General features: G+C 41.0%; 1 protein-coding gene across 1 annotated transcript in view; it reads left to right on the top strand.

Moving 5' to 3' along the window:
• LOC117345403 (pre-mRNA 3' end processing protein WDR33-like) overlaps positions 1 to 14,632 on the top strand; it is a 34,886-nt gene extending 20,254 nt beyond the window's left edge. The window contains exons 10-17 of the mRNA XM_033908476.1: positions 2,236 to 2,314; positions 2,906 to 3,016; positions 3,857 to 3,954; positions 7,631 to 7,720; positions 9,169 to 9,513; positions 12,629 to 12,823; positions 13,146 to 13,202; positions 13,791 to 14,632. Coding sequence (XP_033764367.1) covers positions 2,236 to 2,314; positions 2,906 to 3,016; positions 3,857 to 3,954; positions 7,631 to 7,720; positions 9,169 to 9,513; positions 12,629 to 12,823; positions 13,146 to 13,202; positions 13,791 to 14,632 — 1,817 coding nt within the window. The remainder of the gene's footprint in view (positions 1 to 2,235; positions 2,315 to 2,905; positions 3,017 to 3,856; positions 3,955 to 7,630; positions 7,721 to 9,168; positions 9,514 to 12,628; positions 12,824 to 13,145; positions 13,203 to 13,790) is intronic.
• The last annotated feature ends 5,529 nt before the right edge of the window (positions 14,633 to 20,161 follow it).

The following is a 20,161-nucleotide window of genomic DNA, read 5'->3' as shown; positions in this document are numbered from 1 at the left end:
CACCCCCTAGAGTGTGATTTCTCTGTCACCCCCTACAGTGTGATTCCTCTGTCACCCCCTACAGTATGATATCTCTGTCATCCCCTAAGGTGTGATTTCTCTGTCACCCCCTAGAGTGTGATTTCTCTGTCACCCCTAGAGTGTGATATCTCTGTCACCCCTAGAGTGTGGTATCTCTGTCACCCCTAGAGTGTGATTTCTCTGTCACCCCCTACAGTGTGATATCTCTGTCATCCCCTAAGGTGTGATTTCTCTGTCACCCCCTACAGTGTGATTCCTCTGTCACCCCTAGAGTGTGATTCCTCTGTCACCCCCTACAGTGTGATTCCTCTGTCACCCCTACAGTGTGATTCCTCTGTCACCCCCTATGTTGTGATATCTCTGTCACCCCCTAGAGTGTGATTCCTCTGTTACCCCCTAAAGTGTGATTCCTCTGTCACCCCCTATGTTGTGATTTCTCTGTCACCCCCTAGAGTGTGATTCCTCTGTCACCCCCTAGATCGTGATTTCTATGTCACCCCTAGAGTATGATTCCTCTGTCACCCCCTAAGGTGTGATTTCTCTGTCACCCCTAGAGTGTGATTCCTCTGTCACCCCCTACAGTATGATTCTCTGTCACCCCTAGAGTGTGATTCCTCTGTCACCCCTAGGGTATGATTCCTCTGTCACCCCTAGGGTGTGATTCCTCTGTCACCCCCTAGAGTGTGATTCCTCTGTCACCCCCTACAGTGTGATTCCTCTGTCACCCCTACTGTCACCCCCTATGTGTGATATCTCTTTCACCCCCTAGAGTGTGATTTCTATGTCACCCCTAGAGTGTGATTCTCTGTCACCCCTAGAGTGTGATATCTCTGTCACCCCCTAGAGTGTGATATCTCTGTCACCCCCTACAGTATGATATCTCTGTCAACCCCTACGGTGTGATTTCTCTGTCACCCCCTACAGTATGATATCTCTGTCACCCCCCAGAGTGTGATTCCTCTGTCACCCCCTAGAGTGTGATTCCTCTGTCACCCCCTACAGTGTGATTTCTCTGTCACCCCCCTTCGATGTGATTCCTCTGTCACCCCCTAGGTTGTGATTCCTCTGTCACCCCTACAGTGTGATTTCTCTGTCACCCCCCTTCGATGTGATTCCTCTGTCACCCCCTAGGTTGTGATTCCTCTGTCACCCCTACAGTGTGATTTCTCTGTCACCCCCTACAGTGTGATTCCTCTGTCACCCCTACAGTGTGATTCCTCTGTCACCCCCTACAGTGTGATTTCTCTGTCACCCCCTAGGTTGTGATTCCTCTGTCACCCCCTACAGTGTGATTCCTCTGTCACCCCCTACAGTGTGATTCCTCTGTCACCCCCTACAGTGTGATTTCTCTGTCACCCCCTACAGTGTGATTTCTCTGTCACCCCCTACAGTGTGATATCTCTGTCACCCCTACAGTGTGATATCTCTGTCATCCCCTACAGTGTGATATCACTGTCACCCCTACAGTGTGATATCTCTGTCATCCCCTACAGTGTGATATCTCTGTCATCCCCTACAGTGTGATTTCTCTGTCACCCCCTACAGTGTGATTTCTCTGTCACCCCCTACAGTGTGATTCCTCTGTCACCCCCTATGTTGTGATTTCTCTGTCACCCCCTAGATTGTGATTCCTCTGTCACCCCCTAGATCGTGATTTCTATGTCACCCCTAGAGTATGATTCCTCTGTCACCCCCTAGGTTGTGATTTCTCTGTCACCCCTACAGTGTGATTTCTCTGTCACCCCCTACAGTGTGATTTCTTTGTCACCCCCTACTGTCACCCCTAGAGTGTGATTTCTCTGTCACCCCCCTTCGATGTGATTCCTCTGTCAACCCCTACTGTCACCCCCTACAGTGTGATTTCTCTGTCACCCCCTACAGTGTGATTTCTTTGTCACCCCTAGAGTGTGATATTTTAGTCATGGCAGAGACTCTGGATAGACAGGAAAGAATATCACCCAAGATTTTGATATTTCTATATCACCAATCGAAATGTGGGGATACTGATATCATGAATCATCTTTTCTTAATTCATAATTGTCTTATATTTTTATCAAGCAGTGCCTTCCCCTGTGTCTTGTTTCAGTTCTCTGTTAAAACCAATCAACACTAAAAAGAGTTCAAAACATGAATATTCATGACCAGAATACTCAATGAATAATGTTAATCTGTCAGTTTAGAGGACCTATAATTATGTGATTTTAAATCTTACAGCTGTTGCTTGGCATCCAGTACACGAAGGCCTGTTTGTGAGTGGGGGATCGGACGGGGCTGTCATGTTCTGGATGGTTGGGTAAGCCTTATAATATCAAAGTGTTAGATGGCTGGCTTTTCATACAGTCTGGTTATCTCAAACTCTGATAGCTCAAAGACCCTTCTTATCTCAAACTAAACAGTATTTTCCGACGGTAAAAATTCTATGTAAAATATACTCAGTTGCATGTACTTAGAATAACCCAAGTACAATTTTCTGCAGTATGAATAACAAACGTTGTAACAAAGTAGGAAAGGGAAACATAGAAGGCATTAAACGAGGAAGCAGATTAAAAAGAAAACAACAAAACAGAGGATTATATATACTGTGTCCGTGGACTGCCTTGGAGAAGAAAATTTCCTTCGGAAAAGCAGAAACACCATGATATAAAGAAGAAAAGAATCTTTTAGGTGTTATTTCTTACTCTCAAATATTTAATCATAACGAATGTTCTTGATAATTAGCACTGATACATGTGTAATAACAGGAGTTAGAACTTTGATAAAAACTACTTCTCCTGTGATCATATTATTTCAGATATATAGAGGTATCATTAACTAAGAAATACTGTGCTGAAAAAAGGAAGTTGTATCCTAGCATGTTGATAACTAACATTTGCTTGTCTTGTAGAACTGACAGAGAGGTTGGAGGGATGGAGGAAGCCCATGAGGGCATGGTATGGAGCTTGGCCTGGCATCCTCTCGGCCATATCCTTGTGTCTGGCTCCAATGATCATACGACGTAAGTGCCTTTGTAAAGATGTAATTTGTAAATCCGGGGTAAAAAAATATTGATTTTAATACATTGTGATCACATGATTGTTTTTAAATTCTGATTTCTTTTTCAACCAACCTATTAGAAATGGTTACATTTACCTGACTAGAATATCAGTCATTTATCAAACTATGCAATATGACATCATGATCCAAATATCAATGTACTAAACGTACAGGTATTTTATCTTGTCTGCTGACTGGTCTGTGTCTAGACTGACCTATTTGAACATACGTATAATTATATGTCTGGTATTTTGAGCACAAGAGAAAAGGTTGCTATATGAAAATAACAGAAACAACAGAAACCACAGACATGTCAATGAAACCATAATTCTCACTCAAAATCTACAAAACAAGACATTGTTTGTTTTCTGGGTTTATTACCCGTGATCAGCCAGGGTCATTTTTAGGCAGGGTAGTAGTTGATGACTACATCACAAACTTCACAGAAGTCAAACAAGACTTCTATTGATGTCATCCAGTACAACATACGGGATGCCCGTCGCATGCCATCCAGAGCAATAAGGATTGATACCCTTAAAAAAGTATAAGAATTATTTTTTTAATTGTACATGCTAATGTAGATCTGGCCATGTCTTCCATATTATAATCCAAGATGGTGGAAGAAATTTTCTCACTGGCATCAGGTTACCAGTGCCATTTTCAGTGAACTAACCTCCAGGACTTATACCCCGTAAAATATGTATGATATGGTTGAAAATCGATAGTACAGCAATGTTTTCCTAGTCCAGTAACCTGGTATGCATCACTGTAGATAATGTTTCTGATTGTATCTCTTTAATAGGAAGTTCTGGACACGAAATCGCCCTGGAGACCGAATGAGAGATAAATATAATCTGAACACCTTACCAGGAGGATCTGAACACGAGATGCCTGAATTTGGTAAAGCAAACAAACAAATCCTAAAAACTGGAAGTTCTATTTTATTAGCTCACCTGGCCTGAAGGGCCAGTGAGCTTATGCCATGGTGCAGCGTCCGGCGTCCGTCAACATTTTCTTTAAATTGCTACTAGTCCTAAAGTGTTGAATGGATTTTCACCAAATTTGGTCAGGAACATCCTTGGGGGAAGGGGAACAGAGTTTGTATAAATTTTTACTCTGAACCCCCAGGGGCCTGAGGGGTGGGGCCAAATAGGGGAAATAGAGATTAGTCTTTAAATCGCTACTAGTCATAAAGTTTTTAATGGAGTTTAACTAGATTTGGTCAGGAATATCCTTTGGGGAAGGGGAACAGATTTTGTATAAATTTTTATTCTCAACACCCAGGGGCCTGGGGGGGGGGGGGGGGGGGGGGGGGGCTAAATAGGGGAAATAGGGGTTAATCCTTTAAATCGCTACTTGTCCTAAAGCATTGAATGGATTTTCACCAAATTTGGTCAGGAACATTCTTTGGGGGAGGGGAACAGTGTTTGTATAAAAAATATTACTCTGAACCCCCAGGGGCCTGAGGGGCGGGGCCAAATAGGGAAATACGGTTAATCCTTTAAATCGCTACTAGTCATAAAATGTTGAATGAATTCGAACCAAATTTGGTCAGGAACATCCATGGGAGAAGGGGAACAGAGTTTGTATAAATTTTTACTCTGAACCCCCAGGGGCCTGAGGGGCGGGGCCAAATAAGGAGGGAAAAGATTAGTCTTTAAATTGCTACTTGTCATAAAGTTTTAAATGGATTTCATACAGATTTGGTCAGGAACATCCTTTAGAGAAGGGGAATCGCGTTTGTATAAATTTTTATTCTCAACCCCGAGGGGCCTTAGGGGCGGGGCTAAATAGGGGAAATAGGGGTTAATCCTTTAAATTGCTACTAGTCGTAAACTTATAAATGAATTTGAACCAAATTTGGTCAGGAACATCCTTGGGAGAAGGGGAACTGAGTTTGTATAAATTTTTACTCTGAACCCCCAGGGGCATTAGGGGTGGGGCCCAATAGGGAAAATAGGGGTTTATCCTTTGAATCGCTATTTATCATAAAGTTATGAATGGATTTGAACCAAATTTGGTCTGGAATATCCTTAGGGGAAGGGGGAAAGAGAGTTTATGTAAATATTGACTCTGACCCCCAAGGGGCCTGAAGGGTGGGGCCAAAAAGGGGAAATAGAGATCTGTCTTTATATCGCTCCTAGTCATAAAGTTTTAAATGGATTTGAACCCAATTTGGTCAGAAACATTCTTGGTGAAAGGGGAACAGATTTTGCATAAATGTTACTGTGACCCTCCATCCCATAACTATGTATAACATCGCTGGACACTAAGGGATAAACACAATTCTGATGTAAAAATAGGCCCAAGGGTCTTTGCCCAACCTAAGGGACTTAGGTTGTAAAAATAATCCGTAGGGTCTTTCAGTCCCTTAGAGAGTATGTGTATTAACAAATTGAACATGAACATTATTTTGACATTTGGTCAAATCCAACCAGGTGAGCGATACAGGCCCCATGGGCCTCTTGTTATTGTATGCTGTTAAGTCATATGATCATGTGAAAACTCGAGCACTCTTCTGGTTTAGTAGACAAGAACTCCAGCACTCCCTTCTGTGTTGCTATAATGTAAGAGTACCAGTCAGTAAAAAAGTGTCATTGTGTAAACTGTAAATAATTTCACATGGAACTAACACTGAATCATAATCATACAAAGATGGAGAAATTCTATGACAGTAGTGGAGCTGGATTGTTGTGACCATGTAGCACTTTATAAAACCCTCTGTCTAGGTACTGGTCACGTCTAGGTACTGGTCACAGGGTTGGTATAAAACCCTCTGTCTAGGTACTGGTCACGTCTAGGTACTGGTCACGTCTAGGTACTGGTCACGTCTAGGTACTGGTCACAGGGTTGGTATAAAACCCTCTGTCTAGGTACTGGTCACGTCTAGGTACTGGTCACAGGGTTGGTATAAAACCCTCTCTCTCTAGGTACTGGTCACAGGGTTGGTATAAAACCCTCTGTCTAGGTACTGGTCACAGGGTTGATATAAAACCCTCTGTCTAGGTACTGGTCACAGGGTTGGTATAAAACCCTCTGTCTAGGTACTGGTCACGTCTAGGTACTGGTCACAGGGTTGGTATAAAACCCTCTCTCTCTAGGTACTGGTCACAGGGTTGGTATAAAACCCTCTGTCTAGGTACTGGTCACAGGGTTGGTATAAAATCCTCTGTCTAGGTACTGGTCAAAGGGTTGGTATAAAACCCTCTGTCTAGGTACTGGTCACAGGGTTGGTATAAAACCCTCTGTCTAGGTACTGGTCACAGGGTTGGTATAAAACCCTCTGTCTAGGTACTGGTCACAGGGTTGGTATAAAACCCTCTGTCTAGGAACTGGTCACAGGGTTGGTATAAAACCCTCTCTCTAGGTACTGGTCACGTCTAGGTACTGGTCACAGGGTTGGTATAAAACCCTCTCTCTCTAGGTACTGGTCACGTCTAGGTACTGGTCACAGGGTTGGTATAAAACCCTCTGTCTAGGTACTGGTCACGTCTAGGTACTGGTCACAGGGTTGGTATAAAACCCTCTCTCTCTAGGTACTGGTCACAGGGTTGGTATAAAACCCTCTGTCGAGGTACTGGTCACAGGGTTGGTATAAAACCCTCTGTCTAGGTACTGGTCACAGGGTTGGTATAAAACCCTCTCTCTAGGTACTGGTCACAGGGTTGGTATAAAACCCTCTGTCTAGGTACTGGTCACGTCTAGGTACTGGTCACAGGGTTGGTATAAAACCCTCTGTCTAGGTACTGGTCACAGGGTTGGTATAAAACCCTCTCTCTAGGTACTGGTCACAGGGTTGGTATAAAACCCTCTGTCTAGGTACTGGTCACAGGGTTGGTATAAAACCCTCTGTCTAGGTACTGGTCACAGGGTTGGTATAAAACCCTCTCTAGGTACTGGTCACAGGGTTGGAATCTTAGTCTTACTCTAACTATTACAAAATTTAGGCAAAAAAATATAGCAACTTGGTTCTCGGCCCTCCCTCCTCTGCTTTGAAGTCAATAAAGGTCCCTCATTTCTTATTTTTCCTGGTTGAATAAAAAAAAGTCTCATTATTCTTCGTGAGAAGAATGTGTGCAAAATATACAGGTACAGGGTTTGTCTGCTGACAAGTCTATGTTATCACAACAGACCTTTCTCCTGTAATATCCATTACATTTAACCATAAAATAAGAGCTCATGTTCATTAATGTAAAACAAAGACAATTAGAAGAAATAGGATAAATCATTGTTTCCCTTTGAATTAGTTTATACAAAAAGGGAAATTGATTGGTTTGAAAAATTAAAAAAAAAGAATGTCCTGTTTTTTTGCCCCATCCTGTCCCATCCTGTCCCGTTGAGTTCCAATCGATGTAACTAGCTAATCTCAGGATCTGCTGATGCAATCCTCACCTAACTGTGTTTCGGGGTGTCAAGTGGCAGCAAGGGCATTTATGTCTTACAGACATTTTTTAGTTTAACCAATGAAATGATCTTAGAAAAATTGGTCTGAGAACCAAGTAATTAATTTTATTTAGCCTTACCATACATAGAGTGTATTATTATAATTAAGTCTATTTTGTTATTTTTGTTACAGAACCAGACAATTCTGGGATAAGTAACATTCCAGGGATGGGAATAACTGCAGCAGACAAAATGTTAAATGAACAGATAAACAAAAATCAAGGTAAGTCATATACAGAAGAATACAAAAATCAAGGTAAGTCATATACAGTAGAATACAAAAATCAAGGTAAGTCATATACAGAAGAATACAAAAATCAAGGTAAGTCATATACAGTGAATACAAAAATCAAGGTAAGTCATATACAGTAGAATACAAAAATCAAGGTAAGTCATATACAGTAGAATACAAAAATCAAGGTAAGTCATATACAGTAGAATACAAAAATCAAGGTAAGTCATATACAGAAGAATACAAAAATCAAGGTAAGTCATATACAGTAGAATACAAAAATCAAGGTAAGTCATATACAGAAGAATACAAAAATCAAGGTAAGTCATATACAGAAGAATACAAAAATCAAGGTAAGTCATATACAGAAGAATACAAAAATCAAGGTAAGTCATATACAGAAGAATACAAAAATCAAGGTAAGTCATATACAGTAGAATACAAAAATCAAGGTAAGTCATATACAGTAGAATACAAAAATCAAGGTAAGTCATATACAGAAGAATACAAAAATCAAGGTAAGTCATATACAGAAGAATACAAAAATCAAGGTAAGTCATATCCAGAAGAATACAAAAATCAAGGTAAGTCATATACAGAAGAATACAAAAATCAAGGTAAGTCATATACAGAAGAATACAAAAATCAAGGTAAGTCATATACAGTAGAATACAAAAATCAAGGTAAGTCATATACAGTAGAATACAAAAATCAAGGTAAGTCATATACAGTAGAATACAAAAATCAAGGTAAGTCATATCCAGAAGAATACAAAATCAAGGTAAGTCATATACAGAAGAATGTGTTTGGTCATATTAAGTGTTGGTCATATCTGTGGGTGTATCTAGTCTACTAAGTGTTGGTCATATCTGTGGGTGTATCTAGTCTACTAAGTGTTGATCATATCTGTGGGTGTATCTAGTCTACTAAGTGTTGGTCATATCTGTGGGTGTATCTAGTCTATTAAGTATAAAATGTAGATATTTGGAATTTAGAGTGGGGAGAACTATTCAATGAAGCTTAATGCTGTAAATTTAGTAAATAGCTGAAATTTGCTCTTTACCTAGATATATCTATTTCACTTTACTTTCAAATTGATAAATTTTCCCATGAAAAATATTGCATACATGATTTATATATACATGCACAACCCTCCCTATATTGGAATTTACCTCATTTCCTCCCGAAATTGTTATTTTTGAAGTCTGCATCTGACTCGGCTATTCCAGTAAAACATATATGGGTGTTCCCTATTTGACAAACATGGACACATGACAAATCTGTACAACCAATACACTTGTCATGTAGCATCCTTATCAGGAAAGAGAAAGAATACTTGAAAGAGATATAATACTTTATGTGGAAGAGAGTTGAATTAATCTGTGTTATTTATCCAAATAAGAGGATCTGAATGTGATGGTATGATAATTATGTTACAGAAAGTGAAGTCGGGGCAGAGGAGCTGCCATCCATTCCTGGCCTCGACTGGTCAGCAGATGAACAGTACTTTAGAGAACAGCAGCTTCTTCGAGAGATACCAAAGAAGAAAATTCCCTATGCTCGCCCGATACCCTGGGAATTCGAGCAGGCCTGGATGGTGAAGCATACAGGGCTCCTAGTGCCTGATGGGGAAGGGGAAGAAGTGTCTGGGGGAGGAGGAGGAGGAAGCAGAGAAAAACGCAGGGAGCGCCGCAGGAAACAGCAGATGGAAAGAGCAAATGAAAACCAACAAGGCTCTGGGGATGGTCAATCTAACAACAATCCTCCACCTCTCATGCAACAAGGTGAGTCTTGACTACCGATAAAAAGGTATTTGTCAGAAATACGAGCTGTTCTAGGAATTGAACTTGCTGACATCCGTGTTTTGGTTAGCAGCAAATTTAAACGCCTTTAGAAAAGGGTTTTCTTAATAGGTTTTTGAGATCACATTGCTGTGAAATCAAATAGAAAAATTTGACATGCTTAATACTATAGTCAAATATGGCATTTAGCTCATTTTTTTGTTGAAGCAGGACCAGGGATATAGATGTTTCACAAATATTCTATTAATAGATTTAGTAAACTTCATATGGATGGGTGAGTTTTAAGGGAGATCACTCAAAACAGAAATCACATAAGGTCTAGTGGTAGGATGCAGGGCTGTGTCATTGTGACTGAAGGAACACTACATACGGTCTAGTGGTAGGATGCAGGGCTGTGTCATTGTGACTGAAGGAACACTACATACGGTCTAGTGGTAGGATGCAGGGTTGTGTCATTGTGACTGAAGGAACACTACATACGGTCTAGTGGTAGGATGTAGGGCTGTGTCATTGTGACTGAAGGAACACTACATACGGTCTAGTGGTAGGATGCAGGGTTGTGTCATTGTGACTGAAGGAACACTACATACGGTCTAGTGGTAGGATGTAGGGCTGTGTCATTGTGACTGAAGGAACACTACATACGGTCTAGTGGTAGGATGCAGGGTTGTGTCATTGTGACTGAAGGAACACTACATACGATCTAGTGGTAGGATGTAGGGCTGTGTCATTGTGACTGAAGGAACACTACATACGGTCTAGTGGTAGGATGGAGGGCTGTGTCATTGTGACTGAAGGAACACTACATACGGTCTAGTGGTAGGATGTAGGGCTGTGTCATTGTGACTGAAGGAACACTACATACGGTCTAGTGGTAGGATGTAGGGCTGTGTCATTGTGACTGAGGAACACTACATACGGTCTAGTGGTAGGATGCAGGGCTGTGTCATTGTGACTGAAGGAACACTACATACGGTCTAGTGGTAGGATGCAGGGTTGTGTCATTGTGACTGAAGGAACACTACATAAGGTCTAGTGGTAGGATGCAGGGCTGTGTCATTGTGACTGAAGGAACTCTACATACGGTCTAGTGGTAGGATGCAGGGTTGTGTCATTGTGACTGAAGGAACACTACATACGGTCTAGTGGTAGGATGCAGGGCTGTGTCATTGTGACTGAAGGAACACTACATACGGTCTAGTGGTAGGATGTAGGGCTGTGTCATTGTGACTGAAGGAACACTACATACGGTCTAGTGGTAGGATGCAGGGCTGTGTCATTGTGACTGAAGGAACACTACATACGGTCTAGTGGTAGGATATAGGGCTGTGTCATTGTGACTGAAGGAACACCACATACGGTCTAGTGGTAGGATGTAGGGTTGTGTCATTGTGACTGAAGGAACACTACATACGGTCTAGTGGTAGGATGTAGAGCTGTGTCATTGTGACTGAAGGAACACTACATACGGTCTAGTGGTAGGATGCAGGGCTGTGTCATTGTGACTGAAGGAACACTACATACGGTCTAGTGGTAGGATGCAGAGCTGTGTCATTGTGACTGAAGGAACACTACATACGGTCTAGTGGTAGGATGCAGGGTTGTGTCATTGTGACTGAAGGAACACTACATACAGTCTAGTGGTAGGATGTAGAGCTGTGTCATTGTGACTGAAGGAACACTACATACGGTCTAGTGGTAGGATGTAGGGCTGTGTCATTGTGACTGAAGGAACACTACATACGGTCTAGTGGTAGGATGTAGGGCTGTGTCATTGTGACTGAAGGAACACTACATACGGTCTAGTGGTAGGATGTAGGGCTGTGTCATTGTGACTGAAGGAACACTACATACGGTCTAGTGGTAGGATGCAGGGTTGTGTCATTGCGACTGAAGGAACACTACATACGGTCTAGTGGTAGGATGTAGGGCTGTGTCATTGTGACTGAAGGAACACTACATACGGTCTAGTGGTAGGATGCAGGGTTGTGTTATTGTGACTGAAGGAACACTACATAAGGTCTAGTGGTAGGATGCAGGGTTGTGTCATTGTGACTGAAGGAACACTACATACGGTCTAGTGGTAGGATGCAGGGCTGTGTCATTGTGACTGAAGGAACACTACATACGGTCTAGTGGTAGGATGTAGGGCTGTGTCATTGTGACTGAAGGAACACCACATACGGTCTAGTGGTAGGATGCAGAGCTGTGTCATTGTGACTGAAGGAACACTACATACGGTCTAGTGGTAGGATGTAGGGCTGTGTCATTGTGACTGAAGGAACACTACATACGGTCTAGTGGTAGGATGTAGGGCTGTGTCATTGTGACTGAAGGAACACTACATACGGTCTAGTGGTAGGATGTAGGGTTGTGTCATTGTGACTGAAGGAACACTACATACGGTCTAGTGGCAGGATGTAGGGCTGTGTCATTGTGACTGAAGGAACACTACATACGGTCTAGTGGCAGGATGTAGGGCTGTGTCATTGTGACTGAAGGAACACTACATACGGTCTAGTGGTAGGATGTAGGGCTGTGTCATTGTGACTGAAGGAACACTACATACAGTCTAGTGGTAGGATGTAGAGCTGTGTCATTGTGACTGAAGGAACACTACATACGGTCTAGTGGTAGGATGTAGGGCTGTGTCATTGTGACTGAAGGAACACCACATACGGTCTAGTGGTAGGATGTAGGGCTGTGTCATTGTGACTGAAGGAACACTAGTTCCAGTCCCAGCATTCACACTGTGATGTATCCTTGACTAAGATACTTAACTCTCATTTGAGAATGTGACTTACTCAAATTTGACCTAGCTTTGTATTACAGGTGTCATGGATGAGGCAGAAGAGGCTTATATTACTTGTACTTTTCAGGAGTCTCCATGCAAAGATGTAGTTGTTATGCCCATGCCTTAAAGTGGGGGGCATATAGTGTTGCCCATGTCCATAGGGTCCCGTCATGTCATATCCCAATTCAATGTAAACACATTTTGGTCAAACATGATACATAGGTCAAGTATGATTATACTTCGGACATCGCTGTATTTCATGGTTCCAGTAGTGTAACAAATGTGGTATTTTTTGCCTTCCAGGGGTGCAGCCTAACCAGATGATGGGTCAAGGGAACCAGAACAATGCTCCAAACATAATGGGCCCTGGACAGGGTAATATGCAGGGTAGAGGGTTACTAGGCAACCAGCCAGCTGGGTGGGGTCAGCAACAAGGTGCAGGAGGCCAGGGAAATAGACAGCCAGGACCAGGGCAACATAAACAGGGCATGACACATGGTTTGTACATCTTTATTCATTTCACTGGGATTCTTGATTTAACGAAAAACTTTGAATTTTAAAATTGTATAATTCTCATGACATCTTCTACTGAAAGAACCATAATTTCAGTAAATTTTGCCAGTTTATTTTTCAATTTGATATGCAGTCTTGTCACCTATTTCACAACGAAATTCAAGCACAAACAGCTTTACTTCCTCACTTATCTGATAGAAATTAGTTTTCAAATAAAAATATATTAAATATTTGCGATTTGAAACTTGAGGTGGTAAAGCAGATTATGATTGCAGATGTTTATTTTGAAATTGATTTTGTTTTACAGGAGGTGGAAGATCTCAGGGATTACTGGGACCCCCCATGATGCAAAGTCAAAATCAAGGTCTGTATATTCATACATAACTTTCATTTAGAGCTCATTAGCTTATTTTCCAGGTTAATACCTACATGGAGTTTCATTTAGAGCTAATTAGCTTATTTTCCAGGTTAATACCTACACAGAGTTTCATTTAGAGCTAATTAGCTTATTTTCCAGGTTAATACCTACACAGAGTTTCATTTAGAGCTCATTAGCTTATTTTCCAGGTTAATACCTACAGAGTTTCATTTAGAGCTCATTAGCTTATTTCCCATGCCATGGAGAATCCTTAAACTTGGCATTCTCCTATTATGAACTTTATTGATTTTCAGTCAGGCTTCAAGGTCAAGGTCATTTGGGGTCATCATCATTTCAGCATGAGTTAGAGAAACCTGAAGCATTAAGATGAACCTAACTTTGCATGCACAGAGTATATAAATTAATACTTTTGAGGATAAACTCAAACAGCTACAATGAGGACCTAGGATAGATTTTAGGTCAATGTGTGTGAATCTGCTGTATGGTTCCTTTGTTCTGTAACTGTTATTTATGAAGTATAAGCATCAAAGGAGATTTCTGGTTACGTTATAATATTTGTATTGCTGTTTAAAGGTGGTCAGGGATTCCAGCAAAATGATCAAGATTTCCGAGGTGGACAGTGGAATCAAGGACAGACCGGAAACCAGGGAAACTTTGGTAACAATGACATGCCTAATGACAAACAATTCCAAGGTGACCAAGATTTCCGCAATGATCAGGATTTTAGAGGTGATCAGGACTTCCGTCAACAGCAACAGCGGAATGATAATAACAATCAGAACTTCAATGATGGCCAGGGATTTAATCGAAGAGGAAGCAACATGCAGCGGGGTGATAATCAAAGAGGTTTCCGTGGTAACCAGTGGGAGCAGCAAAGAGGTGGTAATGACAGAAACTCTAATTTTGGTGGTGAACATGGTAACAATAACTTCAGTAACCATGGTAATGACAATTTCATGGACCAAGATGAAAGATATGATAGTCGAGGAGGGGGTGGCATGGCTCAGAACCGCAGTAGGGGAAGGGGTCAGGATGACCGCCGACGTGGCCGTAGGAATGAAGGGGGCCACAACTTTGGGGGTTCCCAAGAGAACTTTGGTAACAAGAGACACTGGGAGGAAGGGCCAGGTGATTTCCGACAGCAGCAAGGAAACCAGGGTCCTTCTGATATGGAGACAGACCAGTCAGGTGGTTGGGGTCAAAATAGTCAAAGAGGACGTAATTTCTCAAGTCCCGGTCGGGGAGGTAACCGAGGCCGGGGAGGACGAGGGGGTGACAGAGGACGGGGTGGAGACAGAGGAAGGGGTGGGGACAGAGGGAGGGGAGGTGATAGGGGAGGACATAGAGGTGGAGCAAATAGGGGTGGGGACTGGGGAGGGGGGAGGGGCTTTGGAGGAGGTGGAGGGGGTAGGTAACTAGGGATGTCAATTTCGTAAATCCTCAATATTTTCAAAATCATTTTCACTTCAGAATGAAAAATATTACTTTGTCCATAACTAAAAAAAGCAGCAGAATTTGATAGTTTTATTTTTTCAAATTTCATTTCAGTATGTGTGTATTTGTAAATACTTTAATAGAAATACTTAATTTGGTGAGACTGGATACTAAAAAAGCTATTCAACTTGACAATAAGTATATTGTCTCGTACCTTCACTCTTTGTGTATAGATTAGAACTTGTACTGCAAAGGGACATTTAAAATCACATGATGCATGTATTTCATTATAGGCCGAGTTGTTTGTAACTGTGAACATGTGAATTTAAACATCTGATATACAGAGAACACAGTAACACCTGATTAGACCATAAAACATTCAATCATGCAAATTTCAAAATTCACCACAGATTACACAATCTTTTGGGGATTCCGACAATACAGAAAACTAGCCTTAGTGATAACGATATTAAGGAACATAATTACTTGTTATTGTCAAATTGTGTGCACTTAAGCACAAGTTATCAAGCCAGACTACAATTACTGTAATCTTTGATCTTAGAGGGATATTCTGCACAAGTTGCACAATTTCTGGATATTCTGTACCTTTTAAAAACTATTTCTAATGACTTGTTAAACTAGTTTCAGCATCAAAATATCTTTTCTGTGGTCAATTGGAATCAGCAAAATTGCTGGAAATATTTCCAGCCATTACATTATTAGACCACTTAAATATAGCACACCTTGGAATCCTGAACTGGAGGCTCAATGGATTATATTAGGTCAAATGATGGTGTTATAGACATAACACAAACAAATAATCTAAAAGAAATCATTATAAAGGGGCATTCCTAAACTACATGTACCTTTACATGTTATTGTATGGTAGACTGAAAGACTTGTTTATGTTAAATGCTTCATTGTTGTGTTCCAGTTCATAGCTCAGTTGTACATGGTTGTTAAAAATCTGATGTCATTCAAACACGATAGCTACCTATCAAATCACTAGTAGTCCTGCCGTCCATTTCTAATAGTATAGTCCTCCAAAGATGCTTATAATGGTGGACTTCGAGGACTGAACCAGCAACATAACATTTGTAATTGTCATTTGATTTGGTTATAAACCCATTCACTGTTGCCAACTTAAGATTCTGTTTACTGTCTACTTTGGATAGATTGTTCATTTCTGACATCATGTTCCTTCAGATGGATCTGTCTGTCATTCTGACTGTTGGAATAACTTTCACAATTCCCATAACTGGAATATGATAAGGGTGTCCATTAGCTGACTAGGCGGAAGTGACAGGGATAGATATGTGAACTTTTCCCTGTTTTTTTCCCCCTCATATTGTGTAATTAACAATACAAAGTTAAATACAGAATATCGCACATCCTTGTTCAACACATTATATCAATTGTTACATGTAATACATGGATATCATTCCTCTGCTTAGAAGACATCAGTTTTATCATTTAGAGATTTTCAGCCCCACTCACCCATTAACTTGTCCCTGACTTAACCATCTAAATGGAGAGTAATAAGGAAGAGGGGAGGTAACTCTTGAGGACGTTGTTACGACTTGTCCCTGACTTAAGTATCTACATCAGTCAAACTTTACATTTAAAAGAATATTCTTTTTTTCATGTTTCATCTGTTCACCATGCATTATTACCATGGTTTCATTGTAATGAATACAATGCAATATTCATTTTATATGAAAGAGATTGTATAGAAATCGTTGTAAATATATGTTAGCATTGCCTTGTCAATGTTAAGACCCAATACGTATCGCCTGTGAATGTTTCATTTTGATTAACTAAATTTCAATTTACTTGCTTTCATTTCTTCTGTAAATTGGTTTAAAAATCACAAAATTTTTAAAATATACATTTGAGTAGTGTAAAGTTGTGGTATGTTACAAAGTTTTGATGAGTGAGTGTCCAGAATGTGTGTGTATATATGAGACTTATTTTGGGGCCTTTTTCATGTTCTTTGTATGTAATATTTCAGGGATAAAAGCTGGTAGACTTGTAAATGTTAATACTGCCTTACAAGTCTTTGTCAAGCCAGTTATCTATACCGCACCAGTCACGTGTGTTTCTCTATTGTCAGGTTTTAAATCATTTGGATAGTGGTATGCTTCAGAGTGTACACATTCACTTGACATTCTTCAGAAATCCAATATTTTACATGTGTATGAAATTCACTGGATTATGGGCTATATTCGTCTCCCTATCCAGATTTTGACCTTTTTTTCGACCTATTTTCGACCTATTTTGACTTTATCACCTCCTAGATATCAACACTTAAGATGAGTCCTAGATGGACAAAACAGATGTATGGCACAGTATAATTACTGTTTTACTCATTGTATAACTCTGTTTGTAATTGAAAGGTGCTAATAGCTTGTGTATCTTTTGCACGATCATTTCATCAAAGAAGAAATCTTATCCATTAAGTAAAACACTTAAGGGTAAACAAATATGGCTGTATGAAAATAAAATCTTTTAAAATAAGTACAGAATGGTCAAGATTCTACGGGAATTAGGAAGACTAAGTTGTGTATTCAGAAGAGTAACATGTATGAACCATTTTGGAGATACATGGTTTTTTGGTTTAAAAAATATTCTGAATTTGCTAACACCCATTACACTGAACCCTGTGACAGTATTAAGAATTTAGAAAAACTAGGATATTTCTCTAAAGTGCTCATGATCGTGGATGGACGGTCTGTTAGTCTTGACAATGTATATTGTTTATCAAATGCACTGACTGTATATATGTGTAGAAGAATTGTACTGTCGATCTGTGAATACAAATGCACAGCATCATGTCATTTGTCTGAAGAAGAATAAAATTTATGAAAATAGGATGGATGTGTATCTATTTTAACTTTGACAGTAAATACAATTGTTTCCATCAAATGGATTGCATTGTACCTGGTGAGCTGGATACCCTAAGTCATCACACGCAGATGAGAAGGGGAGCTGGATACAAAGAACTACAATTTCATGAAATTCAGACCTCAAAATAATTTGTGACATGATAAAAATTAAACAAGCCTGACTAAATTATCCATTTAAAGGTCTCCCACTCCTGCTTTCAACTATTTTTTATGATTTGTTTTCTTCTATGGTAGTCTCTTGACATCCAGCCCTCATATGGTGTACCCAGTAAGACATTGTAACCATACACACCTAGTACCCTCCCCATATACACTGTACCCAGTAAGACATTGTAACCATACACACCTAGTACCCTCCCCATATACACTGTACCCAGTAAGACATTGTAACCATACACACCTAGTACCCTCCCCCATATACACTGTACCCAGTAAGACATTGTAACCATACACACCTAGTACCCTCCCCATATACACTGTACCCAGTAAGACATTGTAACCATACACACCTAGTACCCTCCCCCATATACATTGTACCCAGTAAGACATTGTAACCATACACACCCAGTACCCTCCCCATATACACTGTACCCAGTAAGACATTGTAACCATACACACTAGTACCCTCCCCATATACACTGTACCCAGTAAGACATTGTAACCATACACACTAGTGCCCTCCCCATATACACTGTACCCAGTAAGACATTGTAACCATACACACCTAGTACCCTCCCCCATATACACTGTACCCAGTAAGACATTGTAACCATACACACCTAGTACCCTCCCCATCTACACTGTACCCAGTAAGACATTGTAACCAAACACGCCTAGTACCCTCCCCATATACACTGTACCCAGTAAGACATTGTAACCATACACACCTGGTACCCTCCCCATATACACTGTACCCAGTAAGACATTGTAACCCTACACACCTGGTACCCTCCACCATATACACTGTACCAAGTAAGACATTGTAACCATACACACCTAGTACCCTCCCCATATACACTGTACCCAGTAAGACATTGTAACCATACACACCTAGTACCCTCCCCCATATACACTGTACCCAGTAAGACATTGTAACCATACACACCTAGTACCCTCCCCATATACACTGTACCCAGTAAGATATTGTAACCATACACACCTAGTACCCTCCCCCATATACACTGTACCCAGTAAGACATTGTAACCATACACACCTAGTACCCTCCCCCATATACACTGTACCCAGTAAGACATTGTAACCATACACACCTAGTACCCTCCCCCATATACACTGTACCCAGTAAGATATTGTAACCATACACACCTAGTACCCTCCCCATATACACTGTACCCAGTAAGACATTATAACCATACACACCTAGTACCCTCCCCATATACACTGTACCCAGTAAGACATTGTAACCATACACACCTAGTACCCTCCCCATATACACTGTACCCAGTAAGACATTGTAACCATACACACCTAGTACCCTCCACATATACACTGTACCCAGTAAGACATTGTAACCATACACACCTAGTACCCTCCACATATACACTGTACCCAGTAAGACATTGTAACCATACACACCTAATACCCTCCCCCATATACACTGTACCCAGTAAGATATTGTAACCATACACACCTAGTACCCTCCCCATATACACTGTACCCAGTAAGACATTGTAACCATACACACCTAGTACCCTCTCCATATACACTGTACCCAGTAAGACATTGTAACCATACACACCTAGTACCCTCCCCATATACACTGTACCCAGTAAGACATTGTAACCATACACACCTGGTACCCTCCACCATATACACTGTACCAAGTAAGACATTGTAACCATACACACCTAGTACCCTCCCCATATACACTGTACCCCGTAAGGCATTGTAACCATACACACCTGGTACCCTCCCCCATATACACTACCCAGTAAGACATTATAACCATACACACCTAGTACCCTCCCCATATACACTGTACCCAGTAAGACATTGTAACCATACACACCTAGTACCCTCCCCCATATACACTGTACCCAGTAAGACATTGTAACCAAACGCGCCTAGTACCCTCCCCCATATACACTGTACCAAGTAAGACATTGTAACCAAACACGCGTAGTACCCTCCCCCATATACACTGTACCCAGTAAGACATTGTACCCATACACACCTAGTACCCTCCCCCATATACACTACCCAGTAAGACATTATAACCATACACACCTAATACCCTCCCCATATACACTGTACCCAGTAAGACATTGTAACCATACACACCTAGTACCCTCCCCATATACACTGTACCCAGTAAGACATTGTAACCAAACACGCGTAGTACCCTCCCCCATATACACTGTACCCAGCAAGACATTGTAACCATACACACCTAGTACCCTCCCCATATACACTGTACCCAGTAAGACATTGTAACCATACACACCTAGTACCCTCCCCCATATACACTGTACCCAGTAAGACATTGTAACCATACACACCTGGTACCCTCCCCATATACACTGTACCCAGTAAGATATTGTAACCATACACACCCAGTACCCTCCCCCATATACACTGTACCCAGT

The sequence above is a fragment of the Pecten maximus genome, chromosome 16, assembly GCF_902652985.1.
Source record: "Pecten maximus chromosome 16, xPecMax1.1, whole genome shotgun sequence".
Classification (NCBI taxonomy): Eukaryota; Metazoa; Mollusca; class Bivalvia; order Pectinida; family Pectinidae; genus Pecten; species Pecten maximus.
Note: the sequence above shows the minus strand (reverse complement) of the source record. Positions and strands in the feature narration are given on the sequence as shown.